At 38.8% G+C, this 22,924-nt stretch overlaps 1 protein-coding gene across 6 annotated transcripts in view; it reads right to left on the bottom strand.

Moving 5' to 3' along the window:
• Positions 1-22,924, bottom strand: part of dock10 (dedicator of cytokinesis 10) — a 103,455-nt gene that overhangs the window by 37,498 nt on the left and 43,033 nt on the right. For 5 of the 6 annotated variants that reach the window (XM_015360997.2, XM_015360989.2, XM_069197263.1 and 2 more), the window contains exons 2-14: positions 17,902-18,021; positions 16,213-16,302; positions 10,279-10,361; positions 7,581-7,653; positions 6,957-7,082; positions 6,189-6,323; positions 3,738-3,921; positions 2,731-2,816; positions 2,372-2,455; positions 2,100-2,255; positions 1,272-1,490; positions 1,045-1,167; positions 580-662 (exon numbers count right to left, since the gene is read on the bottom strand). In XM_015360997.2, coding sequence (XP_015216483.1) covers positions 580-662; positions 1,045-1,167; positions 1,272-1,490; positions 2,100-2,255; positions 2,372-2,455; positions 2,731-2,816; positions 3,738-3,921; positions 6,189-6,323; positions 6,957-7,082; positions 7,581-7,653; positions 10,279-10,361; positions 16,213-16,302; positions 17,902-18,021 — 1,562 coding nt within the window. Of the gene's footprint in view, positions 1-579; positions 663-1,044; positions 1,168-1,271; positions 1,491-2,099; positions 2,256-2,371; positions 2,456-2,730; positions 2,817-3,737; positions 3,922-6,188; positions 6,324-6,956; positions 7,083-7,580; positions 7,654-10,278; positions 10,362-16,212; positions 16,303-17,901; positions 18,022-21,974; positions 22,247-22,924 lie in introns of those variants that run through there. The other variant, XM_015360998.2, reaches the window with a different exon arrangement.

The raw sequence follows: 22,924 nt of genomic DNA, 5'->3' as shown, positions 1-22,924 counted from the left end.
AAGAACTGATGTCTCTTTCCTATAGTGATCTCAACTTTTCAGGACAGATCATCAGGCACCTCACCGAGAGGTCACAGGATCCCCTAAAGGGAAAATAATCAACCTCTACACTCACAGCTTTCACACAGCACTGTTTCAAAGTCCCAGCTGTACTCTGACCCCAGAGAAAGCGTAGAGCCTTTCTTCCTCGGGAACGGTGTATGTCACTGGAAAGCGTGAGGAACTGCTTTTTCACTGCAATGTTTTCTCATTAAAGACAGCACCCTTGAGGGAGCGATGAAAGTAAAGGTGGACATAAAAAGTGCAGACAGACTGACTCTATTTGTGTAGCACGCTTTCTCTCTCTCTGACCTTTTTATGCACTATTAGACCTTTCAAGTCTCCATTCAATATGACGTGACAGTTAAGCACTTATAGTTAAAAGGAAAAGTGAAGCTTAAAAGCAAAAGTGTGGCAAGCTTAAACCATTTAAAACATGTATTTTTTAAGTGTATCTATTCATAAGCATAACCGAAGGAGAGGTGCACATCCAGAATTAAGACTCTAGTCGTGTAATATATTAGCTTTTTGTAGACTTACCTTATTGACCATGCAAAGGGCATGTGGTATTTGCCAAGCTTGCTACAGAACTGCTTGTTGGACTTTAAGATTTTCTGGACAGTCTGTTAAAACACGGAGGTTAATTGTCATTTCACCCCTTTTCCACAAACTGACCTGAAGGCATTTATGGCAACACAAATCTTGCAAATTTCAATTCAAGATTTTCTCACACAGGTATACCACTGTTTCCCCCATACAATGCCATGTTCTAGTTAAAAATGTTAAGCATTAATGTTTTCATATGCACTGTACATAATACCATTGCATTACATTAGTAACCTATTCTTTCAATATAAACTTTTAAATACATCCATAATGCCATCTAAAAACTATAATTCCATAAATGTATACCTATATACATTTGAACTTCTAGTATTGTATCCACTTTAATATGTTATCCACTGTTTAAGCCAAATACAAATCAGACTGAGCCATTTACTCTACCTTGCTGGAGTCTGTATTCTTGATGTAGGGCTCAGCTCCACTAGTAATGTTTCCCATCAACACCTTTTCGACTCTGGCCACCATCACAGTGTCAATGTGGGGGTTCATGACCGAGAAAACAGCCTGTATCGAAGAAGAAAGAAAAACGTTCAGCCAAACTAAACATGTCAGCTATGTATGAATCCATTTCTGCCTCACATAGCCAGGTTCTCGGATATAAACAGTACCTGCTTAGGATATTGCAGACATTTGTCCAAATTCCCAGTGAGCTGACATTCCTTTGGTCGCTTTTCCGCCGGGGAGCTCATCCCGTTCTCCACCACGGAAGAAGAGCCTACGAGCATCTGCCTCACAACGTCGGGATTCAGGTCCACGTGGAAATCTGCCGACACCTTGCGGCCGTCCTTCGCGTTGAACAGGGCGATGCTGACAAAGAATGGTTCGATCTGCATCCGACCGGGAAAAAAACAACAACAAACATCCGGAATGGGATCTAGAAAAAAAAACTGCCCGGGCCAGAAGATAACTATAAAGATCTCTGAGATCTCAGTTTTAAAAAATTAAAGTTAAAAAGACTTACATATTATATATCCTAAAGTATATTTTGATACATATCCGTTCATTAATTTTCTAACCGCTTCTTCCAATTCAGGGTCACGGGAGAGCCAGAACCTATCCCAGGAAACAAAGCTCTGGATGGGTCGTAGGACAGACACAAACACAGACAGACACGTGCTCCACAAGGGCCGCTTTTCCTAGATGCCAATGAACCTACAACCTTGTTTTTGGACTGTGAGAGGAAACCCACGCAGGCTCACAAAGACCTTTTCATATTTAGCAGCTCAGATCTGGAACTGAACCCAGGTCCCCAGTGCTGCAAGGCAGCAGTGCTCACCACTGCGCCACCGTGCTGCTTGTTTCAACATCATATTATAAATTAAGAAGATGATTCCTCATTTCCAGCGTAGGACGTGATCTGTTTTTGATCACTTTAAAACGTGACCCTTGTTCAGCATTCGAAATTCTGAGGTACAGGACAAATAAATGATGCTTACATTTGTTAATGGTCCATTCTCGTTCTCGGTCACACACCCCTGGAGCGTTAAATTGAGTGAATGGCACGTTATCATCAGTCGTTTTCCAACCTTCTCCTCAAACGGCTTCACAGTGGGCTCATGGGGTGAAAAATCAGATTTCTGGCTCTTGACCACCTTAAAAATAAGCAAAGATGCGATTTTCTCTCCTGCATTAGGTTTTACCCCACCATACAAACAAAAACTGCGCTATACCACAAGCCCCCAGACAACAGATAGAAAGGGAAACTTACAGGTATGTCTGGATCCAATGAAAACAAGTTCATGCGGTCCTCTCTGCGCGCCATCTTGACTGTTTCCTCTGTTTCAGTGATGTACTATCAAATAGAAAACATTCAACAGAAAAAATCCATAGTTGTATGAATAAGGTAGAAGATGCTAAATACATAAAATTGAAGGTTCAATTAACTGCTATAAATTATTTTTTGTCTATTATAACATAAAGCAAATAATTTATTAACGAGTTTAGTTGTCTTGTTCATAAATGAATATAATTTCAAAATATAGGTTGGTTCATTTGACCAGATGTGTAGATGAAAAAATCTCCATAATGGGAACATACTTCATATTTCAAAATATTGAGAATACTCACCTTTGCTAGCTCTGGATTTATACTGTTTTCTGACACCTCATCTGTATTCGTCAGAATTGTTTCACTTGATGGAAGATCTACTGAATCTGAAAGAAAAATAAGGAAGGTAATACAGCTGATGTAAAACTGTGCTGAGCTTTTGCACACATGCACTGTACATTGAAGTTCACAAAACATCTGCGATGGAATATAATACTATAATACATGTTGGCGGTGACAAAAAGCCTTGAACTAGCTGAGTTACTAGCTTTCACATTTATGGAATTTTTTAATGTTTAACATCTATATACCATCTATGTTTAGTAATCACAGTATTCATACTGAAGAAAAGAACGGCTCCAGAGCTAGACTTGGGAATTCAGAGCTGCTGGTGTTCCCTCAAACCACTGCAGGAAAAATGACACAGGGCAGATCTGAAACTTTGACTAAATAAAACCCCAATAGGAGATTTTGCTAAAGGTGAAACAAGCCTCAGTGTCCACCTGTTTAATGCTCTTATTTGTGTATAAAACATGTCTGGCTGAAGCAATGAAAGCAATGAACCAAAAACAATTCCTTTAAACTAAAAAAAACAAACCAGTTACATTCTAAAAATGTAGATCCTGGAACTACTATAAAGTTTTGACAATGAAGAATGATTAAAACCCTGGAGTTACGATGTTTTCTTTGGGAAAAATTATTTATACAATTTTTTCAGTTTCATAAAATTATGCAAGGAGAGTAATTCTCGAGGGATTTCTTAAGCATTCTGCAAATGTAATTTCATGTTACCAAAAAAGCTCTCTGTATTCCTCGCGGATGTTAATGCTCAATCATACTTTTTTTCCCCATTTTTTTGTGCAAAACTGAGCTTGAATGAACTCTTTTTTTACTGTTGGAAATGTCGTGCAGCTGGAGAGGGAAGCCAAGGACTTGAAAAGATTAATGTTTGTGCTGATGCTGACTGAATGTAAGGAGCTCACTTCCTGTGCTCACGGCTGTGGTTTGCCTCAGCTCCGATCACTGACCCTGTTTCATGTCTGTGAGGTCCACACTCTTTCTCTCCTGAGTTGGCCCTTCTGGGCTGATCTGCAGGATTCTGTTTAGGGTGCTTATCCAGTCTTCCATGTCCTGCTCGCTCTCGGCTGCCAGGACAAAGTATGTCACATCGTTCATTTTCAGCTCAAAGGCATATTTCCTCAACTTGTGATTCTGCAAAAAGTGTTAGATTCAAGCGAATAGCATTAGCAGGCTGGAAACATTCATTTAAAACTGTTTAAATCTCACAGAAATAGAAACCACAAACCCTGCGCTGTTTGACAAAATCATATTTTAGCGTTTTGACTTAACTCCAACAACTATACTTTACAACACACAGTTGTACAAGTACTGTACGTACAACTACCCTCCAGATGTCAAAACCAAGCTTTTTGTCTTTGAGTACTATAGCTCTATGGCCTATTACAGAAGTCCTAGCCTTTTATTCTAATGGTATTAACCATTATTAACCAAGTCTGTACTGTGACCATCATCAACCCTAAAAATAATTGACATTTTCAGTGAGATACAGTAGGTATTCGTCTTTTTAAATCCTAGTGATGTGTGATCACGTGATAAAGATATACGTGCTGCAGTCTAAACATAAAAATGGAAAACTTTAAATGTGCAATTTTTGAACCCATTTATATGGCAGTGCATTAGTGCCATTTGATTGTATACAATACCAACACTTAGCAACTCTAGCCATTGAGGGTGCCCTGATTATCATACAAATACAGGGAAATTGGGAATCATTGCCTGGAAAATTACTTTTTCAAACATTTTTATAGAGCTCACATTTGATGTCTGTCAAAGTGTGATTTGCCTTAGCCTTGCTGAAGAAAGGTTAAATGAGTTTACAGCTGTGCTTTGCAAAGCATATTTTCCCCCAGGAAGACTTCATTTTTAACCTTCTAAATATCTCCCTGAATACACGTTACATTCATGATTGTTTCTAAAACCTTTTATCACATGCTTCGAGAGTCTTACTTCCTAATAAATTGTTTTTGCTGCACAGATTTTGCATTCTGCCTGTACATTTTGTGGTTTCCTGTTCTGTCCTTATTGGAGAGCTTTCTTAAACTTGACCTTTTTCACTAGTTCTCTTTTTCCACCCTGGATTCTTTCATGAAACATACAGTATTTCTCTTCCCGCTAAATACTGTATGTTCAGAATCGTAAAATATCAACTTGCAAAATATACCAACACTCAATAATAATACACATAAAGTGCTGAATGTCTTTTTCTATACAATTTATACCATGTACTGAATAGTGTACAAACAACAAAATAAAAGTATATGTTCTCATAAATGTTCTTGTAAACGACTCAGGGAACTGTCTATACAGTACATCATCGCATCACGATGTCACCATACTTGAGTTTTAACTATAATAAACCTTCTATTGTCTTTGGTATCTTTTTTCTTGCTAAAATAGCATAGTTGTGCCTATCATATTGACAAATGTCAAGTGTTGTTTCCTTTTTTGAAACATATTTTTCAAGTATCACAAGCCTGAATTGGGCAGCTGTGCTGATCTGGGAAAAACAAATCCAAAATATTTAGCATTAAAAATTATCATATGCTTCTCCTGACTTGTTTAAGGCTGTTACCTTTCTCATTATGGTAACCTTTAGCACTGTTGAATGCTGGAGTGCCTGAATTCACTTATTCACATTCTGCTTTCTGCTTTAGTTGTTGGCTTTGCCACAAGAGTGAAAGGGCATTTCTGACAGAACAAATTGCCTTTGCACATCTCCCAGTCTTTATCTACAATCAGCTATTCATTTTTCCTATGAAGATGGAAAATGATGAGTAAAATGAAACTGGGCTCACCGCAAGTCACACCTTATTGGAGGAGAATCTGGCAGCCCCAACCACAGTGCTTTATGGTTTTAAACAGCTAGATCATACCATCATCAAACTGCCCCTGGAGTCCAGACATTTAGCATTGCTTTCAGAAGAGTTCTACGGAACTCTATTTCTATTTTAAATCAGGAAGCACCTGCTGAGAAGCCTTAAAATAACTATAAATAAAACTAAATTGTCATTCAACGATGAAAGATATTATCAGATGGAGATGGAAGTTCTGGGGAAAGTGTTTGGTGCTTCATTTGTGAACATCGCTATTCTTTTAAACAAAAGCTGCAGGCAAGGAGAAGAAAAAAATGAACCCATTCTCAAACAAAAAGCTTACTGATTCATTCTTAAGTATGGACAGTGTCCAAGACTGTGCTGTTTCTACTGCTGATCAATTTCATGATAACCTGTACAGCAGGGTACAGATGGCAGACAAAAGAGTACAGCCTGGAGGAGAAGTTTCAAGATTCAGCTTATGAAAATATTCTGGATATAGAGGTTTTTTAATATGCTGTCAACATGAAAAATACAAAGAAAAACTGAAGGAGTGGGGACTCAATCATAACCGAGGAAACCTACCTGTACAACTCCAGTGCAAGAATCAAGGAAAATACATCCTTTTGGCTCCTTGGATATTTTCTCATCTTTGTAAAAATTCATGATGTAGGAATTATCTGTCAGCTGTGTGAGCTGGAAATACCTCCTTTTGAACGACTGCCAGTACAGAAGCACAGAAAGAAGTCACACAAAAGTAGTCTTTCAGTTTTAAGGATGATTAAAGGTGTGTAAAGAGGAACAAAGTATATTACCTGTTCATGTATGGTTCACCTTGACTAGGTATGAGTTTTAAGAAATTCTGAAAGATTGCTTAATTACCAGCTAAATGTCTTATACAAACTAAGGTGTATTAATAAGTCACATATAAGACTCACTACAGTAATAATACAGTGGAGGTCAGTGCTCATTACATACTGTACATATTGTATAATGCCTGAGTTTGATACAGTAAAAAGACCTTTGCACAATAGCCTATTGTTGTTTGCCTTTAATTTAAATTACAGAATGTTTATTTCTTGAGAAGGGGGCCCCAAACCAGAAAAAAGGTTAACCATCCCTATTCTACTGTGCATTTTTAAATACACTGCAGCATATTGCCAGCATTCATTTCCGATTGTGTTTGTCGTGGAAAGGCTTTCTTCTCTGCACAGCAGCACTGATCAGTTCATCTTACAGTGCATGCTCCCCGCTGTTTGCAGTGGAGGCTGATGCTAGTGACACTGACTCATCCAGCAAGTGCAGGCAGTGCTGTTAAAATTAGCACACAGGCGAGTGGAAATGTCTCCTTACCCTCACAGTGATGCTATTGTTCACAGTGCTGTTGAAATTCCCTTTGTAAAGCCAGCCAGATCTGAAAACTCCAAGTCCTCCTCCACCTCCACCCCCACCTTTTGATGATGACAGGGATGTCGTGTCCTGTGAAGACAACCATTCTTAACTCCTTGTCTTCAAGGTATGACCTTTCCGTGGACAAAGAAGCTTTCTCCTTGTAATTACAGTGTGAAAAGATCAAACCAGTACAGTAATTTCAGTAGATCTCACAGCTGAGTGATACTTTGCTGTGTAATAATAAAGCCCAAGAATTAGATAAATCTAAACTTTCTAGGCTCTACCTCTAGTTTCAGGAGCAAGCTGGCTTGGACACTAAATATGTATAATTGCATAGTAGTGCTTTAGACAAACTTGATCAGTACAGGACTGTATCTAACAAGTGTCTAACTAGTGCACAGTATACAGTAATGCAGTTTTTGCATTCAACATTATTTCTGTCATCATTATTCTCAACATGAAAATGTAAACTTATAGATGGCATTTGGGATAAATTAAGTCATCAACTCAATGGGGGCATGAATTGCCAATTTAGGATTTTGAAGTTCTAAGGAATTTCTATAAATGAGCCATACAGACACTTACTTCATCTTTATCAACATCTTCATGGTCGATTTCAAAGGAGTGTGAAGGAAGCTTTTCTGGTCTGTACAGTTTTCTGCAAAGTAATGAGCAATCAAACGCTGATTATTTCACTAGCACCTTATTAGAGACTGAGACATTTTTTACTTAAATGAATAATCAGCTTAATGGAATTAAATGAGATTTGTTTTTTCCAGGACACATAACCATTGTTTGCTTTGTTTACTATATTTTACGTGCAATGTAAATTTTATATGTAACTTGCCTTTTCCTTTTTTTCGAAAGCACTACAAAGATACTGTATCTCAACAAAATAAGCTTAGGTTTTATTGTAACCTTGCCTTGTAAATGTGAGAATTATTAATGCTGAACCTAACATTTATAAGGGAGAAGTAAAAAAAAACCCTCCAGATGCATTACATATCCCCTTAAACAATTACAGTCACAATTGCATGTGTCATGCTTGCCCCTGCTGGAGCACTGCAGAGCAAGCTAGCATTTCCACGGCTGCAGGCCATGCCTATACTCTCCGGTTGCCATGGATACGTATCAGACCAGAAGCTCGTTTCACCTGTGGGTATTCATAACCTTCCCCGCCTCAGGTGAAGCAGGCTATTATGCTCTATGCTCATTTACAGCCTAGGCCTGCCTAGTTCCTAGCTGTGTTTGTGTCTTCGTTCACAAGGATTCACAATCCTTTTTTCTTCTTTCTTGTGTTGGATTTCCCTTGTGTTCTATTCGGCTGTGAACCTGGACTGCTCTGTTGGACCTCGGCTTTTGAATTTTCCTTGTGTTCATTTCCTGGCTACAAACTCAGATTGTTTACTTGAATTCGTATTCTTTAAATTCCTTTGGCTCTTGGCTACTTTCTCTACTTGGCTACGAACTTTGTTTCTTTCAATCGCGTCTCTAGACTTTGCCTTGTCTGTTCATTACTCCCGCCTACTGCTGGCCTGTGCCTGCTCTTGGGTTCATCTTATGACCCACGGATCACTACTTCACCTCATCTCAAGCAGCGGACATTACATAATTGCTTAAGGAAATGAATAATGCATCTGGATAATAATCTACATTCCTATTAACATTTTATAAACCATTTCACAACTACGTAAGCTAATTATGGAAAAAGCACACATTGATAATACTAGATAAAGCACAAGATAAAACACTCCACAGTAAACAGATTTTACCATGCAGTTAATATTAGGGGACATTATTAATATCACACCCTTTAAAATATAGACTAAAGCCATTTCCTTTCCACAAAGCATATAACACATTCAAATGTTACAAAGAGTAACATATAAAGAAAATATTAGTAGCCATTACAAACACAGGAGGTGCTTTTAAACTATTTTCTACAGCCTCTCTATAGAGTCTATATTGTCCATGCATCTGATGTCTACTCTCATTGGAGAAACCTCTTCATTTCTTCAAACCAAATCTTGTCTGCAAGGAGCCACTGAAGCCAAACACTTGTCACAGTGCCTGATTTTCCAGCCTGTCAAGAACGGACTTTTCAGATGGTGGTACTTTATTCTTTCCCATCCAGACACATTTTCAGAAAGGGAGTACTGTATGGGATTCGTAAGACACAAAGGGTGCTGTTTACTAAGCTCATTCAGATGTGGTCTGAAGATGTTGCTGACATAATGATGTATTTAAGGGCTGGCGGTGCCGAATGAGATAATATTCTTGTGTTATTTATAGACATTCTTCATCTGGAGACACTCCGAATTCTGCCTGCTGGTCATTTGGATGCCATGAGAGTTGACCGACATCAAGAGGAAGTGACTCCAGGGCGGAACATGAACGGCAACTCACTCCTTTTAAAGTTATAGAAGGTGGGATAGGAATGCTTTTGGGTAAGATGACCACTGCATTTGAAAATGTCTACTTCGAGTTCAGATAATAACGTTTTAATAACAATGTTGTTTTTTTTATTTTTAGGATGCATAAGTTATAAAGTGGCATGTCACCCATCCAGTTTCAAATTGCTTTATCCAATACAGGGTCGTGGGAACAGGCGCCAGGTGGGATACACACTGGATGGGACGCCAGTCCATCACAGGGCACACACACAGACACACACTCACTCACTCCAGGGCCAGCTTTCCCAGAAGTCAATTAACCTACCAGTATGTGTGAGGTAACTGGAGCACAAAACCCCTGTGAACACGGGCAGAAATACAAAGCCCATGCAGATAGACCTCGGGAATAGAACCTAGAGCACCAGCACTGAAATGCATAGCATTTAAAGTGAATTCTACTCTAAGAATTAAGAATGTAAAACCACATCGTCTTTTGATTGGCATCCAAAGAGGGTCCAATAAACACTCCCTGACAAAGCCGTTGTGCCAATAGATTCAACAGGGACCTCTCTGCATGGAGCCAGAGGGGAGTGATGAGATAGTGATAGTGGCGAGGGTGATGTCTCCTTGCTGTCAGCTGCCCTTGCTCAATCAGTTGTCATCCAGAGCCATGCAGCTCGGAGGGGAAATCTCAGCATGGAACAACAGGGATGTGAAGGCTGGGAAAACGATCAGGCTATTCTGATCTTCATTCCATGCCCACTGAGTCAGATACTGTAAACAGAGGCCACTGGTGAAGGGAAATAACATCTCCTTCACTAATTTAAGAAAAGCCTTTAAAAACAAAGCACAGATTCAAAATAAGCAGAACAAAAACGGGGGCCGCCTACCTGGGTAATTGCCGATAATCACCAGCATACTCTTCATATTTATAATCTACAACGTTCCACTGGGAGTTGAAGTACTTGCAGGCCTGAAGAGAACCAAGAAAAGAAAAGAAAGGTTTTGTTGAACAACAAGTTCTTCTCATGTGAGACACTGTTTCTGTCCATATCTATCAAACTTCAAACATGGTGTATGTACCGTACAAGTTGTACCCTGTATTGCACAGTTTCAAAAAATAAAAACCTAGAAGAAGTAATGTACTTAGTAAACTAAGCCAGAAGTCCAGATCTCCAAGCCATTGTAAACTTCCTAAATGATTTATACAGGAGACATTTCTAGATTTTGAAGTTCTATCAAATATAAATGCCGTTCCTGCTTTTATTGATTAGAACTGAAAGGCTTCTGGTAAACATTATACCTTTCTATGGAGTGAATTCCACACGTACTTTAAGCAATAGGTACAGTACTTGCTCATGTTTATAAATAAACTGTTACAAGCCATTTTCATAGTAAAACTTACCACCAAAATAGCTACATTACCATCATAAATAATATTTTGTTACACTTTCATATTAGAGTAAAAATACAAACACAACTTGGAAAAACACAAAAAGCGTTCTCATCTGCCAGTCAGACCAGCATGAATATAAAATGATTCAAGCATGTAAATACGCATGAATATTGCACACCCCTTTTGAAATGTAGAAAGACATATACATAACCAAACCAACATTACTGACCTTTTTCTATTATATTTCTGAAAATCTATTATATTTATTTATAAAACTTGTCATCATGCAGAGTATTACATTTTTATGGTGCTCTATAATTACAGAGGTTTTAAACTCACTGCAGCATTGCTGAGCAAAAATAAAAATACACCAGTCCTCCTAAAATAATATCCAAAACCCAGAAGTTTTGCATTGGGGGAAACATATTTATATATACAGTACCACCATCAATTGTGAGAAACAATTGTCTGAAGTCATTTGAACTACTGTAAATAAACTCAAACTAAAACCTAAACGAGCGTGTGTATCTCATAATGAGGCTTATTAGAAGCATAATCTGGACTTTCATTAAAAATGAGATTAATGTAAAACAGAGATTAACACTTAGTCTGAGATTCTACATAAGAATTTAGCAGACCTATTAGATACAGTGCAATGTCAATGATTTAGTCTGATAATTTCATGATTACATGATCCTTAAGCCTTAAAGGATGCCATCCATTAATGAGGTTTTCTGTATTTTGAGTGTGACGCTCAATGTATTAAAAAGCTGCTCTTTCTTGCAGTGTTCTGTTAATGGTTCAATTTTAACAACACACAGAGAACGCTAAAAACAACATCGATTTTTAAAAATGTTAATTAGAAAAAAAAAAACTTTGTTACTTCTTCTCCAAATACTCAGATTGTCAGTCTGTCGTCCAAGGGAAAATGTAGGAGCCATGCAAGCAAGACTGCACATTAGTAATTACCAGAATAAACAAGCCTGTCATTCTTCATTTAGCTGGAAAACTACCATAGTCTCAGTGTGAGAAAAGAACTTAGTGAGGTTAAGGCACTGAAAAGAAAAAACAAATGCCTGCAGCTGAACTAACCACTTCCCCAATGGGTACATTCCTCACATTCTCGTTTCACTGCAGGCTGGGAGCATAATGTGCTTTTTTATTTCTTTTTATGTGAATAAAGAAACATCAACCAATCCGTGCAGTTATGGGTCTCCCCTTTGGGTCACAGAAATGTGGTGACATACCTGTTAGCTTCGCAGTGTGCAATTTGCTTCATCGTAGTCTAATATAAAAGGGCCCTCTGTCAACGTTACAATACAGATCTGAAGTGGGTTATTCAGTGGGAGAGAAGTGCTCAGTGATGTCCTCCAATTTAACAGTAATGATTTTTCCACAAAAGCACATCAGCAAAGAGGCCAAAATAATTTCACAATTTCTAAGTGCTTTAGACTGCCAATTGGAAAGCCAAAGCACTGTATGTTAATTCGTCTAAAGCCTATTCCACAAGCATAATTCTTTATTTTCTGCATCATGAATAAAATCTCCTAGTTAGTTTACCCAACACCAGCGGTAGTGTGATTTCTCATCATGCTGAGACTCATCACAAGACTACTGCTTTATTCATCCCAATGCTAACAACACCAAATCAATTAATTAGGGGATGAAAATGGAGCTACTTCAGCTAAACACTGCAGCAAAACAAGACGCTAGCAGCTACTGACGTATGCAAGCAGCTAAATTCATCACAGGCTCTGCATGTTTACTAGGTTGTTTGCATTCACACACAAAATGTCAGATTCTGCTTTTTCTAAACAGGAAGGGGAAACTCAGAGCCCTGACGTGTGGGAAGGAATTACAACAGTGAGATTTTGTTTGGTAGTTTGTTGTTTCAATGGTTCATCATGATAAATATCCATATTACCAGGTCTGCTACTGTTTGATGTCATGTAGTTAAAGTGTTTTTCACCACAATCTGTATGAAATAGCAAATTAATATGTTGGTGTTTAAAAAACATAACGATAGTTGTTCGAAACTATGTTTTTTATACTATGCTACTATACAATGCCCCGGCTTTTCCTTAAAGTAAAGATCAAAACAGAATTTATAACCAAAGTTTGGGAGGAGGGCAAACCCTAATTCCCACCAACCAATTACAGGCTAAGAGATCATATATGGACTCAGCGTTCTTTGCTCAAGCATCACTCCAACAATCCCACTACCACCACCAATGCGGTACCTCCCCCCCCCCCACACACAGGCACACATCCTATAGGAAAGTTCTGACTACCTCATACACGTGAGCAGGCTGTAGTATTTTTTAACAATACAAGCAAAATCAGAACAAACCAGTGCTAATAATAACCTGCCACAGGTTCATGCTAAAGCAGAAAGAATCACTCAGTTTCAACTTTCAGTAGTGGCCACACCAATAAGATCTATTGTAATTCTCTGCCTAAGAAAAGTACATTACGAAGCACTTGATTCCAACTGATACTAAACTTGGGGGGGGCGATGATGCTGTTTTACCAAGGATGTACTTTACATGAGCGCAGTACTAATGGTATTGTTTCACCGTGGCCAATGGTGACAGGCTGAACCTGGAATGACATTTTCTTGTTATTTCTAGGAAATTACTCAAGGCAATGTCTAAGTATAAAGTTCATTTCTGAGCTATTTGACACTGAACTATATTTTTAACATAAGAGTTATTACAGACAATGTAAGAGGTAAAAAACATTCATTGCTTACTTTATCTCATAATTTGAAATAAACCATCTTTAGTGATGTGAATTGTTCTCAGCTAACAATGTCAAATAGCATTCACTATGGCAGTATCTCAGTATGCTCTTCAATTTGTCAGCGATCCTAGATAAGTCAATACACTCAGCAAATTCTTGGAAAATCACAGAGAAGCTGCAAGGCAAACAGTTTTTATCAAAGCTGGATAGAAACACCACTCTAAGCATTAACGTATCAGAAATGGGAGGTTTCATAAGATTTGAGAAGCCACTATACTCCAGAGGAATCTGAAGATGTCTAGGACAGTGTTTATGAATCAATAACAGTACAGGTACAGGTTCAGGCTCATTCCATGCTGAACGGTAAAGAAAAGAAAACACATTTCGGCTGTGGAGCCTTCTTCAAGTGTGAGATCCATAAGTAGGCTCCACAGCGAAACACTGTGTTTCTTTATTTATGTTTCAGCATGAAATGAATCTTTACCTGCTTTGCAGCCTCTGCATGCTCATGCAGCTCCCTTCTCAAGAGCGTAGGAATGGTGTGTTCAGTATTTGGCAAAGGTATGATCCTTGATCCTCAGTTCAGAAAGACATATGAACATAGTAGACAGACTGTACAGATATGGGGTTGCTAATAACAGGACAGGCAAGGGGAAAAACATTCTGCTGCAAAATCCAAATTTCCTTGTGGGAAGGTAATTATTTTGCACTGCATTCTACTGTATAAGATATGCAAAGTATCCAATGAACACAATTTAGGAGCCATAAATACAATAAAAATGTTCATCGTGAGCATCAGGCTGTTTAACATCTGCTTTCCCAGTGGGAGAACAGACCAGCAGGAGAGTACGGAGATGAAAGTGAACTAGCTAAAAGACAGAGGAAGCATAACACAACCATCGAGAAACAGAAAACAAGATCCGAAGATTTAGTTTGCTGCGAGTTTGATTTTGGTCGCCGCGCATCCTCGTGGATCAGTTAGCTCAGCATGAAAGAGATCTCTCTGGAGATGCCTTGGCCAACAAGTTAGCTTCCCAAAACACCATATGGTCCTCTGCAGACGATAGAGTCAGTGCTGGTGGTCTCGCCAGGACATTGCTGTGTCTCAGGTACAGAAAGGGTATTGGGGCATGCATCACAAACAGGAGGAGGGTCTCATCACCACATATAGGACTGATTTCATTAAAGGGTTTAGACAATCAAATGATGGGGGCAACATCTATACATGTTTTTGTGAGGTAGGTGGCCCTTTACAGTTCATAATTGCTCAGTTCTACAAAAGTTTGCAATTTTCTGGAAGAGAAGTCAATTATTCAATTATTGCTCCAAGCAAAATTCCTTCATCTTATTTACATGTTTTCTCTCCTCACTCTTCCAGATCCCTGGCCATTCTCATCCTGCGTTCTTCATTCCTACACAGTTCAATGTACTGTGATGTGCACAGTGCTGATCATCTAGTTGATGCAGAAAGTCAGGTTAACGTTTTTTTTATAGCTACATTTCTAATGTCGCTGTTTATCCTTATTTTACAACACATGTAGTTTGCATGTATTGCACTTTAACATTGCTCCCACGGTGTCCACAATTAGTATTTACTGTAGGAAGTGCTGCATTTCCTATTGTTTTGTAATACTGGAACCTTTCGCTAGCTGTGAAACTTGCGATTTGTATTCGGTACAGACTGTAGAATCTGGAAAATAAGTTCATTTTTTCTTCTACACATTTTGTAGGATCTTCTGAGGAAATATTTGGTGTAACTCTTCAGCCCCCAAAAATATTTAGACGTGTATAGATCTGGGACATGCCAGCTGATTTCTGATGTTTTGTTGACACTGTCTAAACAATTGTGACTTTGTCTGCAATATGCATGACAGTAAATTTGACTCATAATATTTATCTCAATGTTCTGTATAATTTGAATTAAACAATTATGGAAAGGTAAAATCAGAGCCATTGTAAATGCAAGTAGGCAAGGCCTTTAATATAAACAAGTTCTACAAACAACTGTTTCACTCTTTGTTCTCATACTCACCGACATAAGAGATGGAGCAGCACTGTCTGATTTTTTTTTCTAGATTTCTATCGATCATTATTACATTCTTGTATATTTATTTATAACACGGACAAGGGAAAACTAGCTTCAGGTACAAGGAGCTGAAGTACTGCAACTGCAATGATAACACAACTGTCTTATGCTTAATCATCATGCGTCATAGGGCTAACAGTGCCAATGCAGGTAAGAAATATATATTTGCAGATTTAGCTCTTAATTTCTTTGAGCAACTCTGCACCAAAATACACTGCAAAGGTTTTGCACAGTGTGAAATGAGCTCTTCATTTGTGTTCACACATCAGAAATTGCACATGAATGCTGAAACGATAAACCGGTGTCTTACAGTTCAAACGAATTGACCAATGCAACTTATAATTAATTCACACTTCATTATCACCTACAGTATCGCACCAGAGAAGTCACTGAAGCCTCGTCTTCAAAACTGGCCTTGGAGGTGACCGAGACACTTAGCAGACATTTCAGGTCACCATTTTCCTTCCTATATACTCAGGTACGCTGCTTGCCTGAGCGCCTCAGAAAGCAGCTGAAATCACAGAGAGCTCCTGTTCTAAAATAAGCAACCGTGCATCTTCAAATGAAACCGTGAAGCAGCAAGTCAGAGCAGGGCCCTACCTCTCTGACCAGCAGACTCTCGGCCTGTACTTCAGCTCCCTCAGGCACAGTCGAGTGCAAAGTCCTTCTTTCCCATGAGATTGTGGACACCTGGAAAGGAAAGGGACAAGAATCACCACAGGAACAAAGAGTTCACATGGTAAATCTGAGGATTAAGATTTGCCAGTTTTTGCAAAAGCTGTGAAAATCACTCATCCAAATATGAGGATGAAGGATGCTATTATACTGTGTATGCAACATGCACGTAAAAACATGATTAAATGGCAAAAATGTTGACGTGCAAAACATCAGGGCTTAATCATTCTGGGGCATTTAAAGAAAGTCCATTTAAATTGAAATAATCTTAAAATGTAAGTTATTGCCACACCCCTCCAGGGAAATTTCTACTTCCATCTACTGCTATACACCTCCACTACACAGTACAGCACAAAGGTGCTTGAAATACCTGCATGCACAGAGAAAAGGCTAATCATAAACTATGCTCTTTCATTTATGAATCCACCTTTTCCTTGTGGATTATTTAATGCACCACAATGAAAATCCCCATGATGTCACTGAACTAAACAAAGTTCAGAGCTACTGTACAACAGAAAGCAAAACCACCACATCCAGTTATATACTGTATATACAGTACTGTATAATACCTGGGCTGCTTCTAAACCAATTTGAACAAAAGTGTACGATCATAGTCTGAACACAGATGCAGATGGAGATGGAAAAGCTCACTCCAGCTCTGAGATTCAAAGACCTCAACACAAAACACACAAACGCGCTGAAATTTCAGATCCACTGACAAAGAAAACAGCATTGCAAACAAAGAAAAGAGCAATTAATTATTACCCATTTATTTGGCTGAGGATTCTATCCAAAGCAACTTTCAGTGCCTCACCTGGGATTTGAACCCATCAGCTTCCAGTTACAGATCTCGAAGATTAAGCACTGTGGCCCCATACACACATAACATAGATCATTTCAGACTGTATAATAGCTGTACAGTGCCAGGCTCTTCCGGCCCTCCTCTCCTGGGATTTTGTCTTGTATATGTTGGAAGTGAGCCACTGTTTCATTGTAGCAAACTACTGGGACAAAACTCTTTGCGAGACCCTTACATTTCTGCAGAACACACAATAATAAACACAGAGTCATACTAATTCACTGCTGGGGTTTAAGACTCCAAAAAAGAGCTGCTTATTCTACTGCTCTTGTGAAGAGTGTTGCTACAATACAAAAGTGGCTGGATTCCAATATATACAAGACAAAGTCCCGTGAGAAGAAGACAGGAAGGGCCTGGCAATGTATAGCTATGACCTAAAATGATCTAAGTAGTATATTTAGACTTCATACTGTAATACCTCCGAACTTTAGGTATTAAATGCATTAACTATTAAGGTAACTAATATTTGTTTTAATGTGCTTCCTCCGTAACTAGGTTAATCTTCCGTTTTAAGTTGCTACGAAACTATGAATGTACTTCCTCTTCATAACACCAGCTAGAATGAGATCATTTACAAAACAGCAGTTTATTTTGTGTACTGTACGTAAACTAATAACACAATGAGCTGCAGCACAAATGTATATGTATAATGTATATTGTATATACAGTATGTGCCCACACAAGTAGATACTGCAGCACTGTATCACCAAAAGCATAGACAATTTGAAAATTGAATCTCGGATTGAAATACTGACTGAAAAATCATCTTCGGGAAACACTAGCAAGTCCTTCAGAGGCTCTTCCTTCTGTTCAGGTTCCAGCTCAGAGATCACAGTCTCGTAATCCAGAGGGTCGACCAGTTTAGGCTTCTCTTGCTGAGGGGAAAACAAGAAAAAGAGTCAGTACTTCTGTGGCGTCCCTTTAAAACATTTGCAGTCTGGCACCTACAGTACAAATCAGGCTGTTGAGTTCAGCGGAAGAGGCTTTGTGTCTCTGCAGAGGTGTGATATGCCACTCAGATGCTCAGGAGCCACAGCTGAAGACACCAGGAAAAGCACGGGAATCTGTCAGAGCACCAGCTTGTCTACTAACCCGAAATCTTTGTTCAAATTCTGTGCCCTGAAATTGACATGAAATATTTCTCTAGGGCAGCTGAAGCAGACAGCACACAGAGCTGGGGCCCTGGTTCAATTTCAGATCCGGAGTTCTATCTGTGTGGAGTTTGATCGTTTTTTACTAATATATTAAATCGGTACTTTTATTCCATTTAAACTGATTACATTTTGAAGTGTATTAAATTTACTAGTAAAAAAATTGGTTCTCTCTGTGTTTGCGTGGGTACCCTCTGGGATCTTCAGTTTCCTCCCCCAGTCCCAAAACCATAGCTCCAACACAGCTTCTGGGAAAATGGACACTGGTGTGAGTGTATCTGTGTTTGTGTCTGTTAGTCCTGTGATAGACTGGCGTTCATTCGTGACCTTGAACTGGAAGAAGCTGCTAGAAAAATGAATGGATGGTATCTGAGGCACAAATCAGGGTGTCCCACCCTCCTGGTACTCGTAGCACTAAATGTGCTGGGCGTGTGAAATCAAAGACTTATCAGACATTCTCAGTTGAGCACTTGAGTTCAGAGTTTGATCAATGACCAAAGGAACAAGTAAAAGTTTATTCCATGCTGAAAAGAGAAGAAAAGAAACACAGCGTTTCGGCTGTGAAGCCTTCTTCTAGCCTCCACACCCAAAGAAGGCTCCACAGCCGAAACGTGGAATAAACCTTTATTTGATCCTGTGTAGCCTACGCATCCTGATGCAGCTCCCTACTTGAACTACTTCAATTACTCAAGTCAGCTTGGACACACTGAGTCCACTCCATACATCTGTACTGGATGTGCTATGCTTCCTTTTATACAAACAATGAAAAATGCTCATAAGTTCAGTGTAAGGAATGCAATCTCTCAACCCTTCCACACCATTCAAAAGTCCACTATCATTTGGTTAAACAGAGGGCAGAGGGCTCAGCCAGGCCAGAGAACTGTTCAATATCTCCTCCATAACCAGTCCACCCTTACATGAGATCATGCTTTCAATGTTCCTTCAGATGACCACGTGTGCCACTCTGACAGTGTGACAATTCCTTGATTCTGCCTATCAATGATGACATGAAGGTATCTACAACGTCCAGAGCTTATTTAAAAGTCTAAAGGAAAGTAATATAAACTGATCTCTAACATTTTTAGCTGAATGCTTTTTGGCGTTAACTCTAAACACACCCTGACTCTTGAGGTATAACCTGAGCCATAAATCAAAATGAGAAACAGAATTACAATGCTGCTGTTTTAACCTCTAACAGCTCTTAATTCTTTGTGTTCTGAATGCTAGCAAGTGTTCCTGAGGCCTGGTGGAACACAAAAGAAGCATGACCTTCAGAAACACGTGCAGTAGCTTAAGTTTATATTAACCACAAGCCCCCAAAATGAAAGTACTTCACAAACGAAGGGAAAAAGGCCACTGATGCGTCAAGTTATGAAGTTATTCATAACTACAGCACTGCTGAGAAGTGCATGTCAAACCTCTAACTTACAAGAACTGTCTTGGTCAGTCATTTTGGAAATTCCTTGTTGTCTCATTATTTTGAGAACATGTAAGCATGGGTACTTACCAAACCATCAAGGGGGAAACTGTAATATACTTTAATTTAACTTCCTATTCACAGAGAGCAAACACAAGGAAATGAACTAGACAAACAGAACAAACCAAAAATGTTCTGAGTTTTCCATTTTTCTGCATCTCTTCATTGATTCTTGAATACACAATGGGTAGAAAGTCACCAATCGGTAGTAATCCATCCTATTTATATCTCCTGAAAATATACCCTCGACAGAATACAGGGCACTTTGGTTATCAATTATCTCAAAGCTCTACCCAATAACAAAAAATATATACAACAATGTAAAATATAAATAAAAGAAACTGACCTAATTTACACTATAATATATACAGGAGTTCTTAATTTCATTGACAACAGTATTCCACAGACCAGGAGCATAGGAAGAGGAGGATTGCCCAGTTTCCAGCTTTGAGGACGGTACAAACAAGAGGCATGTATCAGAGTTTTTTATCAGGGTGCTAAAGAGCTACTATCATATGATGACTATGCAAAATTCAGTGGGAAGACAGGGGCCAGACTGCCAGACTTGGACCTAGGCAGAACTCTAGATGCCAAGGTGAAACTAAGAATCGTAATATTAAATGACTGTGGAATGGCAAAAAAAGCAGATAAACCTGTTCAGCTTTTAAGAGTGACAAAAAACAGAGTGAAATAAAATGTAGGAAGTTCAGTCAAAGCATGGTTAAAGCGTTAACAAAGTTTCAGTAGCACTGTAAAGCACTATGCTGCCTACTGTATATCCACGTAAAATAACTGTTATTATCAATCAATACAGACTGAAATGACACCCACATACAGTATTATCTGAAAGTAGTAAATGGAATATAGAGGCAGATGAATTGTTTTCACTCAAGCTAGATGTTGACCACTTACTTGTCAATAAGATTAAACACAAGAATTTCAGATACAGATTTGTGTTGTAACTATGATTCATGTAAGAGCGCTACAGTTATGATATTCACGTGCCTTTCATTAGTTAAAGAAGACTAAGTGTTTTTATGACAAGTAGATTGACGAAATTGATATACTGTAGATAGGATGAATTATCAGTCCAATGAGAAATGTTTGCCTTGTCCACACAGATGTCAGATGCTGAAGTGCCATTGTTCACTCCCCAATGAAAACATTATACACAGTGTATGTTAGGAAGGCTAATGTACAGTACAGTATAAGGTCAGGAGCCACAGAATAGCCTGTCAATTTGATCAGAAACCTAACACAGCCTGGTTCTGGGACTTCAAATAAAGATTAAATGGGGGATTTTTAATATTGTCTCAATGTTTCAGACTCCATAAGATTTTAGCCTTTTTTTATTGATGTAATTTCTTTTCGTTTTTTGCATAAGGAAGTGGCTTTGTTAATTTGCTTTGAACGCCTAAACATCTTCCTGTTCTTAATATGCAGTGTATAGGTTTGCATGCCTTCAGACTTGAGATTTTGTGATACTGTACAACATCAACACAGACCATAAGGTAAATGTTCATAATAATGTTTTATGTACAGTACAAAGGTTTTTAGAGAAAATAAATACTCAGCACAACATCTGATGTAAGGAAGGTATCTGGATATATAAAGTGCATGTTTTGTTTCTGTTAAGTATGATGAAATTACTACCCTCCGTAAGTCAGAAAGCCAGACTGACATGGAGCATACATCCCATTCAATTAATCCTTGTTTAATTTCACACATTAAAAACAAAGGCTGTATCCATGATGTACAACGAGATTTCTGAACTGAACCAAGAGATATTAATCTTGAGGCGCACCACAATGCGACTCAGGATATGACAGTTGCAAGGATCCTGAGGAATGCACGCCACATTTTCGTGGCCATCGCTTGTGTGAATGCAACAATTGAGTGTCATGACCAGGCTGCAGAAATTTAATCAAGATTCAATCAAAGAGATTAGGGATGATCCCAACCACACTTAAGTATCACACTTCAACAATGACGTTAAAATTGGTTTGCTCCACAGGTGTAACCCATTACTAAATCACTGTCACCACAGCTTCTTTACATATCTCCTCCATTAAACATCAAACATATTATTCATCAGCCACCGAACACATACAGAACATCGTTTTGTAACTCCAACCATATTGTCGGAAAACCTCACTGTTTAAAAAGGTGAAGGGAAAAGATACGAGATCAAGATACCTACACAGCTTAGCCTGCTAAAATCCCCCCGAGCTCGTCTGGTTTTTCTTTTCCTCCGGAAATCAATGGTGGGCTCCCGTTTGAAAACTTTGGATCTGAAACTCATCCTTCTGTTTCAGGGATTACGGGTAGGAGAAGCCAGCAAAGCCGGACACGCTTCAGAACAAGAAGGAGAACTTTCATTTAACTGCGAAACCTGCAGGGCTGTGGGAGGGGGAAGTACTCTGGTCTCGCTGTCATAGTCATCTAGAGCTCACTGGCGGCAAAGAGGAAAAGAAAACCTTGTGCGTGTAGCCGTTTCCCCCCACAGAGCATGCAATGAGCTCCACGCGCTACCATGAAGAATTATTTCTAAGACCTGAGAGGAGGAGCTTGGCACAAAAATATTTAAACATAACAGTGCTTCCACCTGTGTTGTGAAGGTTTCAAATTTACTAATGAAGTGATATGATTTAGTTACCACAGCGTGCAACAGAACACAGTATGAAAAGCAAAAGGGCCAAGGAATTCAAACCCTGAATTTTTGCAAACTGAGTGCTTCGCTTTATGTTTCAGCAGAATTTAAGACCGACCATGCAGCAAGAGCTACTGTAGCTTTAGAGCTTATTTTAGAATGAGGCCTAATTCTAAAACAAACCCTCTTCAGAAACACCTACAGTATACTGTATCACATTTTTGTAAAACTTAAACTCATTTTTCTGAGCAGAAATCGTTTTGTCTACTGGTTATTTAGAGAATACAAATAAGCAGCATGGAAAACAAGTGTCCGGAATTAAACAGCATGCACCATCTGCCATTAAAGACTAATATACTGTAAGAAAATTACTATGGTAATTACTTGATCAGCTGCTCATGTGTGCTAGGCACACTTAGTGAAACAAAGGCAAATAACAAAGCAAGGTTTGCCTATTATGTATAAAACGACACAAGTGTAATTTGTAATAGATGCTTTGT

Source organism: Lepisosteus oculatus, chromosome 13 (genome assembly GCF_040954835.1).
Source record: "Lepisosteus oculatus isolate fLepOcu1 chromosome 13, fLepOcu1.hap2, whole genome shotgun sequence".
In the NCBI taxonomy this organism is placed as follows: Eukaryota; Metazoa; Chordata; class Actinopteri; order Semionotiformes; family Lepisosteidae; genus Lepisosteus; species Lepisosteus oculatus.
Note: the sequence above shows the minus strand (reverse complement) of the source record. Positions and strands in the feature narration are given on the sequence as shown.